This window comes from Salvelinus alpinus, chromosome 1, assembly GCF_045679555.1.
Source record: "Salvelinus alpinus chromosome 1, SLU_Salpinus.1, whole genome shotgun sequence".
Lineage (NCBI taxonomy): Eukaryota > Metazoa > Chordata > Actinopteri > Salmoniformes > Salmonidae > Salvelinus > Salvelinus alpinus.
Genome location: NC_092086.1, coordinates 32,336,570 through 32,356,077, shown reverse-complemented (window position 1 = coordinate 32,356,077; position 19,508 = coordinate 32,336,570). Strand labels below are relative to the sequence as shown.

Genomic DNA, 19,508 nt, shown 5'->3' with positions numbered 1-19,508 from the left:
AGTACTGTATGTATTTAGGGTAATGTTTCTTAGTACTGTATGTATTTAGGGTAATGTTTCTTAGTACTGTATGTATTTAGGGTAATGTTTCTTAGTACCCTATGTATTTAGGGTAATGTTTCTTAGTACTGTATGTATTTAGGGTAATGTTTCTTAGTACTGTATGTATTTAGGGTAATGTTTCTTTAGTACTGTATGTATTTAGGGTAATGTTTCTTAGTATTGTATGTATTTAGGGTAATGTTTCTTTAGTACTGTATGTATTTAGGGTCATGATTCTTAGTACTGTATGTATTTAGGGTAATGTTTCTTAGTACTGTATGTATTTAGGGTAATGTTTCTTAGTACTGTATGTATTTAGGGTAATGTTTCTTAGTACTGTATGTATTTAGGGGAATGTTTCTTAGTACTGTATGTATTTAGGGGAATGTTTCTTAGTACTGTATGTATTTAGGGTAATGTTTCTTAGTACTGTATGTATTTAGAGTAATGTTTCTTAGTACTGTATGTATTTAGAGTAATGTTTCTTTAGTACTGTATGTATTTAGGGTAATGTTTCTTAGTACTGTATGTATTTAGGGTAATGTTTCTTAGTACTGTATGTATTTAGGGTAATGTTTCTTAGTACAGTATGTATTTAGGGTAATGTTTCTTAGTGCTGTATGTATTTAGAGTAATGTTTCTTAGTACTGTATGTATTTAGGGTAATGTTTCTTAGTACTGTATGTATTTAGGGTAATGTTTCTTTAGTACTGTATGTATTTAGGGTAATGTTTCTTAGTATTGTATGTATTTAGGGTAATGTTTCTTTAGTACTGTATGTATTTAGGGTCATGATTCTTAGTACTGTATGTATTTAGGGTAATGTTTCTTAGTACTGTATGTATTTAGGGTAATGTTTCTTAGTACTGTATGTATTTAGGGTAATGTTTCTTAGTACTGTATGTATTTAGGGGAATGTTTCTTAGTACTGTATGTATTTAGGGTAATGTTTCTTAGTACTGTATGTATTTAGGGTAATGTTTCTTAGTACTGTATGTATTTAGAGTAATGTTTCTTAGTACTGTATGTATTTAGAGTAATGTTTCTTAGTACTGTATGTATTTAGGGTAATGTTTCTTAGTACTGTATGTATTTAGGGTAATGTTTCTTAGTACTGTATGTATTTAGGGGAATGTTTCTTAGTACTGTATGTATTTAGAGTAATGTTTCTTTAGTACTGTATGTATTTAGGGTAATGTTTCCTTAGTACTGTATGTATTTAGGGGAATGTTTCTTAGTACTGTATGTATTTAGGGTAATGTTTCTTAGTACAGTATGTATTTAGGGTAATGTTTCTTAGTACTGTATGTATTTAGGGTAATGTTTCTTAGTGCTGTATGTATTTAGGGTAATGTTTCTTAGTACTGTATGTATTTAGGGTAATGTGTCTTAGTGCTGTATGTATTTACGGTAATGTTTCTTAGTACTGTATGTATTTAGAGTAATGTTTCTTTAGTACTGTATGTATTTAGAGTAATGTTTCTTTAGTACTGTATGTATTTAGGGTAATGTTTCTTAGTACTGTATGTATTTAGGGTAATGTTTCTTTAGTACTGTATGTTTTTAGGGTAATGTTTCTTAGTACTGTATGTATTTAGGGGAATGTTTCTTAGTACTGTATGTATTTAGGGGAATGTTTCTTAGTACTGTATGTATTTAGGGTAATGTTTCTTAGTACTGTATGTATTTAGGGTAATGTTTCTTAGTACTGTATGTATTTAGGGGAATGTTTCTTAGTACTGTATGTATTTAGGGTAATGTTTCTTAGTGCTGTATGTATTTAGGGGAATGTTTCTTAGTACTGTATGTATTTAGAGTAATGTTTCTTTAGTACTGTATGTATTTAGGGTAATGTTTCCTTAGTACTGTATGTATTTAGGGGAATGTTTCTTAGTACTGTATGTATTTAGGGTAATGTTTCTTAGTACAGTATGTATTTAGGGTAATGTTTCTTAGTACTGTATGTATTTAGGGTAATGTTTCTTAGTACTGTATGTATTTAGGGTAATGTTTCTTAGTACTGTATGTATTTAGGGTAATGTTTCTTAGTACAGTATGTATTTAGGGTAATGTTTCTTAGTACTGCATGTATTTAGGGTAATGTTTCTTAGTACTGTATGTATTTAGAGTAATGTTTCTTTAGTACTGTATGTATTTAGAGTAATGTTTCTTTAGTACTGTATGTATTTAGGGTAATGTTTCTTTAGTACTGTATATATTTAGGGTAATGTTTCTTAGTACTGTATGTATTTAGGGTAATGTTTCTTAGTACTGTATGTATTTAGGGTAATGTTTCTTAGTACTGTATGTATTTAGGGTAATGTTTCTTTAGTACTGTATATATTTAGGGTAATGTTTCTTAGTACTGTATGTATTTAGGGTAATGTTTCTTAGTACTGTATGTATTTAGGGTAATGTTTCTTAGTACTGTATGTATTTAGGGTAATGTTTCTTTAGTACTGTATGTATTTAGAGTAATGTTTCTTTAGTACTGTATGTATTTAGAGTAATGTTTCTTTAGTACTGCATGTATTTAGGGTAATGTTTCTTAGTACTGTATGTATTTAGAGTAATGTTTCTTTAGTACTGTATGTATTTAGAGTAATGTTTCTTTAGTACTCTATGTATTTAGGGTAATGTTTCTTTAGTACTGTATATATTTAGGGTAATGTTTCTTAGTACTGTATGTATTTAGGGTAATGTTTCTTAGTACTGTATGTATTTAGGGTAATGTTTCTTTAGTACTGTATGTATTTAGGGTAATGTTTCTTAGTACTGTATGTATTTAGGGTAATGTTTCTTAGTACTGTATGTATTTAGGGTAATGTTTCTTAGTACAGTATGTATTTAGGGTAATGTTTCTTTAGTACTGTATGTATTTAGGGTAATGTTTCTTTAGTACTGTATGTATTTAGGGTAATGTTTCTTAGTACAGTATGTATTTAGGGTAATGTTTCTTTAGTACTGTATGTATTTAGGGTAATGTTTCTTTAGTACTGTATGTATTTAGGGTAATGTTTCTTAGTACTGTATGTATTTAGGGTAATGTTTCTTTAGTACTGTATGTATTTAGGGTAATGTTTCTTTAGTACTGTATGTATTTAGGGTAATGTTTCTTTAGTACTGTATGTATTTAGGGTAATGTTTCTTAGTACTGTATGTATTTAGGGTAATGTTTCTTAGTACTGTATGTATTTAGGGTAATGTTTCTGCAGAGAAGAGCATATGGATGGGCCGTGTAAGCACAGGGGGATAGTCACTAGATGGGCATGCAAGAATGGACAAGAGCAGTATGTAAGTGTTTGGTACTTCTGTCCTTTGTGGCCAAATAGGCCAAAAATGCCAAATAGTGATGACCCTATCTCTGGCTGTGTGGTTATCCAGTGTTAGTGAATGTCTTTCAACGGCATTTCAGCCAATCAGATTTCAGATTTCTCTGAACGTGTTTTAGAATGTTTTATTATAATAAAACTGTTAGTGTTTTGGCTATAGGGGAAACACCGCTATCAAGGTGCCATTATCAACACAAGGAAGTATAGATTTACTTAGTGAAAATAACACTTGTAGAAATTACAGCAGTTGAGGTAATATGGGACCAGTTCAGTTGCTATTCTTTTTACTATTTTTCCAGTCAATCTATTTGCACAGAAGAATCATTAGAGAACAACTATTTTGCTGATGAGATTCAAGATAGAAAATGATATAATGAAGTTTAGATAGATTACTACTTCATTGTATTAATGTAATAACAGTCTGCCAGCTCCCTAAATGGTTATCTATTTTAGCTATTGAACATTTAATAGAGACATGTATCAAATCTATCACACATTTGTCTCTGCGTGGTAACTCTTTCAGCCTGTTGGGTCTCCTTGGGTTACTCTAGCTATGGACATAGCTTACCTCTGAAATTATAATGTAACCAGTTAATATAACCAGTTAATATAACCAGTTAATATAACCAGTTAATATAACCAGTTTTGGTGTCACTATTTGAATGTGTAATGTTGTAACGCTACTTCTGTAGTAGATGTCACTAGGTGTAGGTGTTACTAGGTGTAGGTGTTACTAGGTGTAGGTGTCACTAGGTGTAGGTGTTACTAGGTGTAGATGTTACTAGGTGTAGGTGTCACTAGGTGTAGGTGTTACTAGGTGTAGGTGTCACTAGGTGTAGGTGTCACTAGGTGTAGATGTTACTAGGTGTAGGTGTCATTAGGTGTAGGTGTTACTAGGTGTAGGTGTCACTAGGTGTAGATGTTACTAGGTGTAGGTGTCACTAGGTGTAGGTGTCACTAGGTGTAGATGTTACTAGGTGTAGGTGTTACTAGGTGTAGGTGTTACTAGGTGTAGGTGTCACTAGGTGTAGGTGTCACTAGGTGTAGGTGTCACTAGGTGTAGATGTTACTAGGTGTAGATGTCACTAGGTGTAGGTGTCACTAGGTGTAGGTGTTACTAGGTGTAGGTGTCACTAGGTGTAGATGTTACTAGGTGTAGGTGTTACTAGGTGTAGGTGTCACTAGGTGTAGGTGTCACTAGGTGTAGGTGTCACTAGGTGTAGGTGTCACTAGGTGTAGATGTTACTAGGTGTAGGTGTTACTAGGTGTAGGTGTCACTAGGTGTAGGTGTCACTAGGTGTAGGTGTCACTAGGTGTAGGTGTTACTAGGTGTAGGTGTCACTAGGTGTAGATGTCACTAGGTGTAGGTGTTACTAGGTGTAGATGTCACTAGGTGTAGGTGTTACTAGGTGTAGGTGTTACTAGGTGTAGGTGTCACTAGGTGTAGGTGTTACTAGGTGTAGGTGTCACTAGGTGTAGGTGTTACTAGGTGTAGGTGTCACTAGGTGTAGGTGTTACTAGGTGTAGGTGTCACTAGGTGTAGGTGTCACTAGGTGTAGGTGTCACTAGGTGTAGATGTCACTAGGTGTAGGTGTTACTAGGTGTAGGTGTTACTAGGTGTAGGTGTCACTAGGTGTAGGTGTTACTAGGTGTAGGTGTCACTAGGTGTAGGTGTTACTAGGTGTAGGCGTCACTAGGTGTAGGTGTCACTAGGTGTAGATGTTACTAGGTGTAGGTGTTACTAGGTGTAGGTGTCACTAGGTGTAGGTGTCACTAGGTGTAGGTGTCACTAGGTGTAGATGTCACTAGGTGTAGATGTCACTAGGTGTAGGTGTCACTAGGTGTAGGTGTCACTAGGTGTAGGTGTCACTAGGTGTAGATGTCACTAGGTGTAGATGTTACTAGGTGTAGGTGTCACTAGGTGTAGGTGTCACTAGGTGTAGGTGTGACTAGGTGTAGGTGTCACTAGGTGTAGGTGTCACTAGGTGTAGATGTCACTAGGTGTAGATGTCACTAGGTGTAGGTGTCACTAGGTGTAGGTGTCACTAGGTGTAGATGTCACTAGGTGTAGGTGTCACTAGGTGTAGGTGTCACTAGGTGTAGATGTCACTAGGTGTAGATGTCACTAGGTGTAGGTGTCACTAGGTGTAGGTGTCACTAGGTGTAGATGTCACTAGGTGTAGGTGTCACTAGGTGTAGATGTCACTAGGTGTAGATGTCACTAGGTGTAGGTGTCACTAGGTGTAGATGTCACTAGGTGTAGATGTTACTAGGTGTAGATGTTACTAGGTGTAGGTGTCACTAGGTGTAGATGTCACTAGGTGTAGATGTTACTAGGTGTAGATGTTACTAGGTGTAGATGTCACTAGGTGTAGGTGTCACTAGGTGTAGATGTCACTAGGTGTAGGTGTCACTAGGTGTAGATGTCACTAGGTGTAGATGTCACTAGGTGTAGGTGTCACTAGGTGTAGATGTCACTAGGTGTAGATGTTACTAGGTGTAGATGTTACTAGGTGTAGGTGTCACTAGGTGTAGATGTCACTAGGTGTAGATGTTACTAGGTGTAGATGTTACTAGGTGTAGATGTCACTAGGTGTAGATGTCACTAGGTGTAGGTGTCACTAGGTGTAGATGTCACTAGGTGTAGATGTCACTAGGTGTAGATGTTACTAGGTGTAGATGTTACTAGGTGTAGGTGTCACTAGGTGTAGGTGTCACTAGGTGTAGGTGTCACTAGGTGTAGATGTCACTAGGTGTAGATGTCACTAGGTGTAGATGTTACTGGTTGTAGATGTTACTGGGTGTAGGTGTCACTAGGTGTAGATGTCACTAGTTGTAGGTGTCACTAGGTGTAGGTGTCGCTATGTGTAGGTGTCACTATGTGTAGGTGTCACTAGGTGTAGGTGTCACTAGGTGTAGATGTCACTAGGTGTAGGTGTCACTATGTGTAGGTATCGCTAGGTGTAGATGTCGCTAGGTGTAGATGTCACTAGGTGTAGGTGTAACTAGGTGTAGGTGTCACTAGGTGTAGATGTCGCTAGGTGTAGATGTCGCTAGGTGTAGATGTCGCTAGGTGTAGATGTTGCTATGTGTAGGTGTAACTAGGTGTAGGTGTCACTAGGTGTAGGTGTCACTAGGTGTACAGCCCTATGCTGTGAATCCTCTATGGATTGACCCTTTGTAGCTGTAAGTTAACCCTATAATGTATCTATATTGATGTTACCATGTAGTAACTGTGTTCCAGGATATGATACAATGAATCATGTAATAACTGTGTTCCAGGATATGATATAATGAACCATGTAATAACTGTGTGTTCCAGGATATGATATAGTGAACCATGTATTAACTGTGTGACCCAGGATATGATATCATTAACCATGTAATAACTGTGTGTTCCAGGATATGATATAATGAACAATGTAATAACTGTGTGTTCCAGGATATGATATAATGAACAATGTAATAACTATGTGTTCCAGGATATGATATCAATAACCATGTAATAACTGTGTGTTCCAGGATATGATATCATTAACCATGTAATAACTGTGTGTTCCAGGATATGATATAATGAACAATGTAATAACTGTGTGTTCCATGATATGATATCATTAACCATGTAAAAACGGTGTCTTCCAGGATATGATATTATTAACCAAGTAATAACTGTGTGTTCCAGGAGAGTCAGTGGCTGGACAGTGTGTCTCTGCTGATTAAGGACTCATTTGAAGGAGAGATGCTGATGATTGACAACCTCTCTGGATCTGTCTTCCATCACTACTCTTCTACCTCTCCTCCTGCCTGGAAGGACTGTAAGAGCCACCCACAACTAGAGGTAAACACATGAACCATGCATATGTAAACGCACACACACACACACACACGCACACACACGCACACACACACACACGCATACACACACATACACACTATCCCTGTTGCTAGTTGTGTCCATCACAATGATAAAGTGGAACGGGCCACTCTGGAAAGTAATAACTGGGATTTGAACCTCTTCACCTGTCACTCTTCCTTTCTGCCTGTCTGCAGATGCTGTCAAGCTATCAATCTGTCCTCTCCTCCTCTTTTACATGCTCCACCCATCTCTGATTTATCATGTCATGAAACTACCTCTCTCTCTTTCTCTCTCTCTCTATCCTGACGTCTGTGTCTGTCCTTCAGCTATCTCCTGGGTTCTGGTGTGTGTGTGTCTGTGTCTGTGTGTCTGTGTCTGTGTGTGTGTGTGTGTGTGTGTGTGTGTGTGTGTGTGTGTGTGTGTGTGTGTGTGTGTGTGTGTGTGTGTGTGTGTGTGTGTGTGTGTGTTGAATGTGTGATTGTTGTGCCCCAGGGCATGGAGAGACAACAGCAACACTGATTCTTATTAAAACCTATTTTAAGGCGACAGTGGACATGACTTGGTGCATTAAGACATACACCATATATACAAAAGTATGTTGACACCCCTTAAATTTGTGGATTCGGCTATTTCAGCCACACCTGTTGCTGACAGGTGTATAAAATTGAGCACACAGCCATGTAATCTCCATAGACAAACATTGGCAGTAGAATTGCCTCACTGAAGAGCTCATTGACTCAACATGGAACCGTCATAGGATGCCACCTTTCCAACAAGTCAGTTTGTCAAATTTCTGCCCTGCTAGAGCTGCCCCAGTAAACTGTAAGTGCTGTTATTGTGATGTGGAAACGTTTTGAAGCAACAACGGCTCAACCGCAAAGTGGTAGGCCACACAAGCTCACAGAACGGGACCACTGAGTGCTGAAGTGCGTAACGCGTAACAATCGTCTGTCCTCGGTTACAACACACACTACCAAGTTCCAAACTGCCTCTGGAAGCAGCGTCAGCACAAGAACTGTTCGGCAGGAACTTCATGAAATGTGTTTCCATGGCCAAGCAACCGCACACAAGCCTAAGATTACCATGCACAATGTCAAGCGTTGGCTGGAGTGGTGTAAAGCTCGCCGACATTGGACACTGGTGCAGTGGAAACGCGTTCTTTGGAGTGATGAATCACGCTTCACCATCTGGCAGTCCAACAGACGAATCTGGGTTTGGCGGATGCCAGGAGAACACTATCTGCCCCAATGCATAGTGCCAACTGTAAAGTTTGGTGGAGGAGGAATTATGTTCTGGGGCTGTTTTTCATGGTTAGGGCTAGGCCCCTTAGTTCCAGTGAAGGGAAATTTTAATGCTACAGCATACAATGACATTCTAGACAATTCTGTGGAGGCCCTTTCCTGTTTCAGCATGACAGTGCCGCCGTGCACAAAGCGAAGTCCGTACAGAAATTGTTTGCAGAGGTTGGTGTGAAACTTGAATGGCCTGCACAGATCCCTGACCTCAACCCCATCGAACACCTTTGGGATGAATAGGAACGCCGACTGCAAGTCAGGCCTAATCGCCCAGCATCAGTGCCCGACCTCCCTAATGTTTTTGTGGCTGAATGGAAACAAGTCCCTGCAGCAATGTTCCCGACATCTAGTGGAAAGCCTTCCCAGAAGAGTGGAGGCCATTATAGCAGCAAAGGGGGGGACCAACTCTATATTAATGCCCATGATTTTGGAATGAGATGTTCGACGAGCAGGTGTCCACATTCTTTTGGTCATGTAGTGTTTATAGGGTCTGTCTGGAAACAACCTAACAAGAGACTTGTGATAGTTAGGGCCCTAAGTTTCTCCTGACCACATCAAGGGCCTTTATCTCTGTTTCTCTGAACACATTCCATCCCCCCAGTCTATTTTCCCCACCTTCTATCTCTCTCTGTCTTGCTCCCTTTTTCTAATTATCCCCCCCTTCCCTACCTCTCTCTCCCCTCCTCCCTCCTTTTCCCCTCCTCCCTCCCGCTCTCCTCCTGCCTCCGGCATACTGCAGTGGTAATTTACTGCTGTATATGAGCCGTGAATCTCTCTTTATGAACCTCTTTGTCTCACTCACCCACAGGCACATGTTCATATAACGGCCCCCTCCCTCACCCCATTGGATTTCAATTGTCTCTGGTTTATTCTCTCTCTCAGTTTTAGATAACTTTCTCTCTCTCCTTCACTTTCCCTTTCCCCCTTTTTTTCTCCATCACTCCCTCCACCTCCCTCTCTCTTTCCCTCTCTCTCCCCCTCTCAATATCTCTCTCCCCCTCTCTCTCCCTCTCTCTCACTCTCTCTCCCACCCTTCTCTCTCTCTTTCCCCTCTTCTCTGTCTCTCTCGCTCTCTCGCTCCTTCTCCCCCCTCTCTCTCCTTCTCTCCTCCTCTCTCTCCCTCCCCCTCTACAGCAGATCCGGCTGGCAGAGATAGAGCAGGCATCTCTGAGGTCAGACCAAATGTCAGACAAGTCGTCGTCTCCGGCCCTACCTGATGACCTCAGCCTGGACGACCAGAGTGTCCACCAGCTGCTGGTGCGGGAGGGAAAGGTAGAGATGGAGAGATGGAGGGGTTATAAATGGGAAGGGTGTTTTGGAGGACAATGGAGGGGGTTGAAACATGGGACTGGGTAGCAGACCTGGGTTCAAATAGTTTTGAGCATGCTTTAGCCATCCTGTAGTACCAATAGGGCAAGGTCTGCACTTTAGAGGCTAAGATGTTCAATACTATTTGAACCCAGGTCTGCTCAGACCTGGGTTCAAAGTTCCAGGGACATAAGAATAAATCTTGAATCCTGCTGAAGCTCTAATCTCCTGTACAGAGACCTTCAGGAATTGAAATCCATTCAGTCTACTGCCTCCCCTCTGGCCTGTGAGGGCTATCTTCCTCTTTATCCTCTACTACATCGTTCCTCCCTTTCCTTTACCCCCCTCCGGCAATTACACCTCCGTCTGCACCATCCCTCGCTATCTTCCTATCATCCCTCCATGTGCGTTATCCTTCCCTCTAGTTGTTTAATGCTAGTAGGAGTGTGTGGGGGTGGGGGATTCTGTGTTTACACACATTTTACTATACTTATGTGTCATAAGTATATACTGTACTGGTTCCTCCTGGCACCAGAGGGCGGTCTAGAGACTTTTATTGGACTGTGTCTTATTATTTCATGATTGTTTCCCCTGTAAGAGAGGTGTGTTTTCTGTTTCCCCTTGTTAGTTCTTGAATTCAGTTTCCTGTATGTTTCCCCTGTGTGAGTTTCGAATGCTGGTGTTTGTTGTTTTTGGTTAAATTGTTCTGTATCGTTACATTCTCCATTATTCAAGTTAAGTATTTACGTTTTTTCCCAAGACGCTGATTCCTGGTCTGGTTCATTCTCTGCTCATTGGTTCAATTTACCTCACAAGAATAGTAAGACATAGCTGTTTGTGTGTGTGAGCGAGCAAGCGCGAGAGACAGAAGTAGGCCGTAACCCACTAATTATCCAAATCAGAAAAGAGCTGTTACATTCTACAACCACCTAAAAGGAAGCGATTCCCAAACCTTCCATAACAAAGCCATCACCTACAGAGAGATGAACCTGGAGAATAGTCCCCTTAGCAAGCTGGCCCTGGGGCTCTGTTCACAAACACAAACAGACCCCACAGAGCCCCGGGACAGCAACACAATTAGACCGAACCAAATCAGGAAAAAACTAAAAGATAATTACTTGACACATTGGAAAGAACTAACAACAAAAAAACAGAGCAAACTAGAATGTTATTTGGCCCTAAACAGAGAATACACAGTGGCAGAATACCTGACCGCTGTGACTGACCCAACCTTAAGGAAAGCTTTAACTATGTACATGTGAGCATAGCCTTGCTATTGAGAAAGGCTGTGAAAGGCAGATCTGGCTCTCAAGAGAAGACAGGCTATGTTGCACACTGCCCACAAAATGAGGTGGAAACTGAGCTGCACTTCCTAACCTCACACCAAATGTATGACCATATTAGAGACACATATTTCCCTCAGATTACACAGATCCACAAAGAATTAAAAAACAAACCCAATTTTGATAAACTCCTATATCTATTGGGTGAAATACCACAGTGTGCATCACAGCAGCAAGATTTGTGACCTGTTGCCACAAGAAAAAGGCAACCAGTGCAGAACAAAGACCATTGTAAATACAACCCATATTTATGTTTATTTATTTTTCCTTTTGTACTTTAACTATTTGCACATAATGTGACATTTGTAATGTCTTTATTCTTTTGGAACTTTTGTGAGTGTAATGTTTACTGTTAATTTGTGTTGTTTATTTCACTTTTGTTTATTATCTAGTTCACTTGCTTTGGCAATGTTAACATATGTTTCTCATGCCAATAAAGCCCCTGAATTGAATTTAATTGAATTGAGAGACCGAGACCTTCCGGCTGTGTCCAGATAGCACACATGGCTACCAGGGTTGCTATGGGCCATAATCAGTCATCTAGAGGTGATTTGAATCAGAAGTGCTCATAGTTGATAGTAATATCCAGATGAAGGTCCTAGGGAATCGCTTTTTGCGTTTATTTTATTCAACTTTTATCTGAACCAGGAAGTCCATTGCAGATAAAGAATCTCTCTAGATTAAAGAGATTCCTTCTTTTCCCAGGGAGACCGGGGTCTTGTGTCAGTATGCTAACCATAGCCTCAGAGACTAAGTGTGTATGCTAGAAGGCTAGGAGCTTGGACACTAGCCGGCACTCCCTTCAGTAATAATGAAGTGCAGTACTGCACCCTATCATGCCCCACTCCACATTGAATTATAATAGACAACATAAACAGGTACAGTGTGTGTCAACATGTGTGTTTTCTCCCCCCAGGAGGAGAGGGGCAGTGACTCCCAGGGCTCAGAGGAGGCTGGCGGAGGAGGGGACTCCTTGACCCAGGCCCAGACAGGGGGGTCGAGGCGCTGCAGGGCCCACAGTTCAGTAGCCGAGGAGGGGGCTCCACTTCTGGTGGAGGTGGGGGTCCATCAGAGACACAAGACCCCATCCCACCACAGCCCTGGTGAGTCCAGTTATACCCTCTGCTCCAGCCTTTCCAGCCTAATGTGTATTGCTGTATATGTGTGTGTATATCGGAGGGGTTGGGAAACAAAGCAACATTTCTATATATATTCTATATATAAATGGACTAATTGAATGGCTTGCAAAAGTATTGAAAAACATCCCCACAGCATGATACTGCCACCCACAGCATGATACTGCCACCACGATGGTGATCTCGGGGTGATGAGAGGTGTTGGGTTTGCGCCAGACATTTTTCTTGATGGCCAAAAAGCTCAATATTGGTCTCATCTGACCAGAGTACCTTCTTCCATATGTTTGGGAAGCCTCCCACATGCCTTTTTGCGAACACCAAACGTGTTTGCTTATTTCTTCTTTAAGCAATGGCTTTTTTCTGGCCATTCTTCCATAATGCCCAGCTCTGGGGAGTGTACGGCTTAAAGTGGTCCTATGGACAGGTACTCCAATCTCCGCTGTGGAGTTTGCAGCTCCTTCAGAGTTATCTTTGGTCTCTTTGTTGCCTCTCTGATTAATGCGCTCTTTGCCTGGTCCGTGGTGCCTGGCACCACGGTGCCTGGTCCGTGATTTTGGTGAGCGGCCCTCTCTTGGCAGGTTTGTTGTGGTGCCATATTCTTTCAATTTTTTTATAATGGGTTTAATGGTGCTCCGTGGAATGTTCAAAGTTTCTGATATTTTTTATAACCCAACCCTGATCTGTACTTCTACAACTTTGTCCCTGACCTGTTTGAAAGCTCCTTGGTCTTCATGGCTTGCTTGGTGGTGCCCCTTGCTTAGTGGTGTTGCAGACTCTAGGCCCTTTCAGAACAGGTGTATATATACTGAGATCATGTGACAGATCATGTGACACTTAAATAAAGTTCACCTGTGTGCAATCTAACTAATTATATGACTTGTGAAGGTAATTGGTTGCACCAGAACTTATTTAGGGGCTTCATAGCAAAGGGAGTGAAGACATATGCACGCACCACTTTTCCGTTTAAAATTTAAAAAAAAGAATGAAACAACAATTATATATTTTTTTCACCAATTTTGACTATTTTGTGTATGTCCATTACATGAAATTACAGGTTGTAATGCGACAAAATAGGAAAAATGCCAAGGGGGATGAATACTTTTGCAAGGCACTGTAAAGTATATCTTATGTTTTCACATTATTGAGCCAAACCTGCAATAAAATCTTTAAATCAGTGTACGCAACCAATAAACGTTTGGTAAACGATAAACGAACAGAGCTGAGCTAAGCTGAGCTGTACTTAGCCAGCCCATCACAGTCCAGGTTGGTCCTACACTCTTAGAAAAAAGGGTTCCAAAACGGGTCTTCAGCTGTCCCAATAGGATAACCCTCTTTGGTTCCAGGTAGAACTCATATGGGTTCCATGTAGAACCCTGTGGGGAAAGTGTTCTACATGGAATCCAATAGGGTTCTACCTGGAACCAAATATATACTACCTGGAAACAAAAAGGGTTCTTCAAACAGTTCTCCTTTGGGGACAGCCGAAAGAACCCTTTTGGTTCTAAATAGCAGTTTATTTTTTTCGAAGAGTGTATTCATGGGTTGCACCTCCGTCGCTCTGTTGCATCATGACATTGTTATGAACGTTCTCAAGCCGCTCTCCGCCATAGTGGTGCCCGAAAGTCGAGTGATGCCCAGTCAATTTTAGCTAGTTATCTAAAGTTATACTGCATCTTAAGTCAATCTGGCAACATCATAATGATGACAACAGGTTTTCCTACTAATTAGTTGCTTCCTTTTGAAATGCCATCTTGTTTCCAAACCACTATAATGCACTTTAGACGAACTCTTCATTAATCTTCATTAGCGCCAATTGACCATGTATTAAGTAAAACATTCAGTTTGAACCAGGGCCTAAATAGAATCTTCAGAACAGTATTGTAACGCAACGTGCAATCCATGAATAGAGTGAATCAGACATCACAGTACAGTACAGTGGCATTGTTGCTCTCCCTGGAATGATGTGCATTATTTGCATGGTCTTTGTTAGTCTAATCATCAATATCAGTATCCCTACAGCCTAAATGGATTGTATTTATGTGGTGTTTCACTCGGGATCTAGATGGAATAGTATATTTGCCTTACAGCCTTTTTCTCTGTCTCCAGGTGTCACCTCCTGCAGTAGCACTAAGGCAGGAGAAGGATCAGATGAGGGAGTAAGAGGAGGAGGAGGAGGAGGAAGAGTAGGAGCGGCCAGTGCCTCTGGTTCTCCTGCTCTTATCCATCTGCCAGCGGAGTTCTTCCACCCTGTGGCAGCAGCGACCCTGCCGGCACCCCCCAGGGCCAGAGTAGGGCGCCCCTCGCGGGGCCTCAGACTCACCTCCCCGGCCTCCTGGTCCTCCCTGCGCTCCCCAGGAGCCCACAGCCGGGTGCTCTGCACGCAGGTAAGACCTGGCCTACTATATGTACTGTATGTAACAGATACCAGCACTGCATAGTGTAATTCCTGTAGGGTCTAATGTTAGATCGAGAAATGTACACAAACCTCAGGCTTCCCTCTGATTGGCAAATGTATGTGTCCATCCCCTTGTTATCTTTAATGAGTGTCCAAACATTGACTCTAATGTTGCTATATATTACAATATCTCACTCCACATCTACACCCTGCCGCTCTCTCTCTGTCCTCAGTACCCGTCCCATAGTGACTCGTCTCTGGCCACGGGGAGCTCCGATGGCAGCCTCCAGACCACCCTGGAGGAAGGACTCAGCTTCAGTGTTTCGCCCCCTCAAGACCTAGCGTCCCCACTCCCTCCTCTCCCCCTGCTCTGCCCCCCGCTCCCTGAGGACCCCACCAGCTGCCCAGCAGGCCAGACTCTGAGACCGCGGCCCAGCCCCTCGTCAGGCCCTGCCCTCACCCTCCAGGCCACTCGGGGCCACCAGCGGAGCCAGAGCAGCGGCAGGGGTAGCATCAGCCCCGGCTATACCCGGGAGGACTCCATGGACCCCGTTCCATGTGACCTGGAGGACCTGGGCATCGGGATCAGTTCGTCCATCGGGGGGTGTGGCTCCAGCCAGGCGGGCAACAGCGAACACTTGTCAGAGACGCTAAGCAGCCTGTCGCTCACATCGTTGCTCTCGCCCGCCTCCCTGGCACCCCCGGGGGTGAAGAAATGCAACAGCACGGGGAGCTTGAACCAGGGGGCGAGGAGGGGGGAGGGGAGACAGATCCTAGGGTTGGAGTTGGACCACCAGGGCTTCCTGGCCAACCCTTGGGGAGAGAGTGGGGGAAGCAGAGGAGAGGAGGGACAGTTGGGAGAGGCGCCGGGCCTCAAGGGGAAAAGCTCAAGCCAAACAACAGTAGGGTCCTGTAGTAAAAACAGATGAAGCCTGAATCCCTTATTGTCTACTACCGCTCCTATTAGGATTCATCAACCCATTACTGTTCCTCTCCGTCCCCCTCAGGCAGAGAGAAGTTTCACGTTTTTGACAACGTGTGATGTAATCCCGTGAATTCCTATAACCAAACCCCTCCCTCTCGCTATATAAATATTTATGTTTATGACCCCCCCTGTCCCATTTTGTGCTACCCTGTGGCAGTGGTTCAGGTGTGGAGGGTCAGAGGTCAAACGGTGGAAGGTTAAAGGGGATTACAGGTGTGACCCCTGTGGTGAGGGGGTGGGGGGCTGGGATGGACCCCCCATCAAACCCCTCTGGAGGAGAAGGACCCCCAGAGTAGGAGACAGACCAGGAGGGCTGCATCATCATATCAGGGAGATATACATAGAAGACGCAGACAGAGACAAGCTGAGACAGAGATCTAACGAGAACATTTTGTCTTATCGTCGTTCCTGTTTTCCTGTTTGTTTTCATTTTTTCTTCGGCTTCACAGAAGTTTAAAATGCAAAAATAGAATATCTAACAAAACTGAGCTGATCAAGCCAACAGATTTTATTTATTTTTCAGTGTGGCTGTACCTCACAGTGTAGGAGGAGGCTGTATGTACATTGCGGTGTAGGATGAGCCTGAATGTACGTCACGGTGTAGGAGGAGGAAGTTTCTCCATGAGGGCTGAAGCCAGATCTGTTGTGGCAGACGGAGGCTACAGGTCCTTGTGTGTGGAGTGGAGGAGGGGTGAGGAGGTTTAGGTTGAACAGAGGTAGTGTAGAGTTCACCTGAGAAGGAGTTGTTATAGTGGAAGAGCTGAGACTTAGGTAGCAAAAGCATGCGTTAACTTCTCATCACCATCACCTAACCCCTTCCCTCCATCGGTACTTTTCAGGAAGGACTGTATGTGTGTGTGTGTGTCTAAGTGATAGTATAACAGGAAAAAAAGAGACAGAGAGATAGAGATCATACTAAGATCCCACTCCTGCATGCAGCAGTTTGTGAAATAGGCTCTTTTATCCCAACGTCACTCACTCAGAGAGAAGGACAGGGAGTGAATGAGAGAGACAGGACAGCCTGCTATATCCACTCACAGTAGCAGAGCCTCTCTGTCAAACACACTGGCCCTCCTGAGACAAACAAACTAAGGAGACGAGACGAGCACCATTCACTCTGGGAGATGAAAAACTCACACCTGCATACAGTTGCTTCACAATGGAATGTGTGTGAAATTCAAACCTGTCACTTCTTTCTCTTTGTCACTTTGCGAAAGTAAGAAAGGAAGAATATATCAGAGATATGAATTCCAGACCAATAGAACCTCCTAGAAGATAGAGGCAGTTTGCCTGCATGATGGAATTATTGCATTTTACCCAAGAGTTTTAATATATATACCGAAGTGTATCAAGATGTCAATGTTGGGATGATAATTATAAAGTGGTTTCTATTCCAATATTTTTTTAGAATACAGAATAGGAGCGTGACAGTGTTGTCATGACTTTGTCCTTGACCTATACCTTACCCGTACGATTTCTCGTATAACTTATTGTCGAAAACCACTTGTCTGCAAATGGCTTTCAGTTTTATAATGTGGGGTTAAAAATATATACTTTTTATTATTAAAAGTGTGTGGAGAGAACAACCAAGCAAAAAAATGTAAATAAGCTCTGTGCGCTGAAGAAAACGTTCCCTTGGGCACACGTAACTTTGGGAATTTTGGTTCCTCCTGGAATTTTGGAATCCCAAATGAAGACCAAAGGAGGGAAGGGCCATAATTTCGCAGCACAGGAGAACATTTCCTAATCACAGACATTCCCGGGACGAACAGGGAACGTTGTCGCTTAGCTTAGCCTCCTATGCTAACACCAAGACGAAAAAACATTGCTGATCTTTTTGAAAGCTTTAATTTGAGTGTCATACCAATACATGATGACACATCTAATTATTGACACATCAATGTTCCTTAGCATGGTTATGGGATTGCAATAGGATGCTTCTCCTTGTTTAAAAGATACGTAATTCACTCACCCCCTCTCTCTCTCTCTCTAACACACATCTGTAGTAGCAAACCCTAGTTTTGATATCAAGCTGTCACTGTAACGATGAATAAACATTGCATCTTTTCCCAACCTTTTGGTATGCCACTCAGTACATCTGAGATGAAGTGGCCATCTTAGCCTGACCTAGAATACACTTTTGTATCCCTAGTGGGGTTTTTTGGGGGGGTTTTCTCATTGAGGTGATGAGCAAAGTTCGGTTTGACCTGTTTAATGAACTTCATTGACATTTAATTGAATCACTGGTGATTGTCTTTAACATGTTTGTAACATGTGGGATATCAGTGAGTGATTATTGCTATGGGTTGTCTGTTACTATAACTTCAGGAGATGCCACTTTATTATTATAGTCCACACCTGGACCGTCTTGGTTAATGGTGGTGGGAATAGGTAGAAGTTGCCCCTAACCACTGATACAGGGTCAGATATTAGTTCATCCCCTTAATGTTTAAGATTAGAATAAAGGGTTGAGTAATCTAATTCTAGATCTATGGTTAGGGGCGACTTCAACCTCAATGTGTAAAACATGAGCGTGTGGGTTGACAGGAACCATAACGTGACCTTGAAGGGCTGTTTTAGCTTCAAAGATGTTCTCATAAATGACGAGACAAACCTCTAAGTCAATGACTATGGCATCAAAGGTAAGCCTAACGGCACAGCAATAAATGTTCTATGTGTTTGCCCTGAGTACATGATGTCATAGTAGTTCTTATCTCACCACAGTATAATTGTAGCCTGTTGTATCATGTCCTTTTTCTGACAAAACAACAATGTCATTGTGGAGTTTTTCTGCCTTCTGAAGTAACAGCCAATCAGAATACATTTCTGACTTTCCGGAGACCAATCAGGAGAGAGCTGGGCTGCCATTGGATCAGATGAACACGAGGTAATTTAGAACTCAGGGTCGAGAGATCAAACCACTAGAGAATAATGTGTACACATGTCAACAGAGGAATAACCCGTGAGATGGTACAGTACTTTAACACACAACATGCTGCAATGCACAGTGCCTGGTGTTGAGGTGTGTAACCTACAATATAAATCTGTACATCATTTTGAATGTATGCTATGTTATCAACAATAATGACAACACCTAAAAAACATGCAGTTTGTGGAGACTAAAAGCATACAACCAATCAAACATTTCATTTTACATGATAGATCCACAGATACAATTGATATTGTATCATGGAATGTGAAGGGAATGAACAAGCCAATGAAGATCCACAAAATATTACACAGTGGGCCATGGACTTTTCCACATGTGCAGGGTTCAGAGAGAAACTATTATTGACAGGAAGCATTTCCCTGAAATTAATCTGACGTGTTCCAGTTCTGCACACAACAGCAGAAAAGTATTAGCTAGTACAGTCGCTATAATATATTAGTCTGGGATAGTGACCTCACTTTGTGACTGCTTTGGTTCAGGGGAAGCAGAATACATACACATCATATCTGACCAGGTGTAGAGCAGGGCACCACAACCCTCTTCCTGGAGATCTACCGTCCTGCGGGTTTACAGTCAAATCAAATCAAATGTATTTATATAGCCCTTCTTACATCAGCTGATATCTCAAAGTGCTGTACAGAAACCCAGCCCAAAAAAGTCCAACCCTCTTCCTGGAGATGTACCGTCCTGTGGGTTTACAGTCCAACCCTTTTCCTGGAGATCTACCGTCCTGTGGGTTTTCAGTCCAACCCTAACTTAATACACCTGATTCTACTAATTAGCTGCTCAACAAGACCTTAACTAGCTGAATCAGATCTGCTAAATTAGGGTTGGACTGAAAACCTACAGGACAGTAGATCTCCAGG

At 42.1% G+C, this 19,508-nt stretch overlaps 1 protein-coding gene across 2 annotated transcripts in view; it reads left to right on the top strand.

The window, feature by feature from the left end:
- The window catches only part of cacna1ia (calcium voltage-gated channel subunit alpha1 Ia), a 157,216-nt gene extending 138,836 nt beyond the window's left edge, over nt 1–18,380 (top strand). The window contains exons 31-35 of one of the 2 annotated variants that reach the window (XM_071398121.1): nt 7,057–7,212; nt 9,663–9,797; nt 12,093–12,279; nt 14,419–14,696; nt 14,941–18,380. In XM_071398121.1, the coding sequence (XP_071254222.1) occupies nt 7,057–7,212; nt 9,663–9,797; nt 12,093–12,279; nt 14,419–14,696; nt 14,941–15,636 (1,452 nt within the window). In that variant the 3' untranslated portion in view covers nt 15,637–18,380. Of the gene's footprint in view, nt 1–7,056; nt 7,213–9,659; nt 9,798–12,092; nt 12,280–14,418; nt 14,697–14,940 lie in introns of both variants that reach the window. The other variant, XM_071398111.1, reaches the window with a different exon arrangement.
- Nucleotides 18,381–19,508: the final 1,128 nt, after the last annotated feature.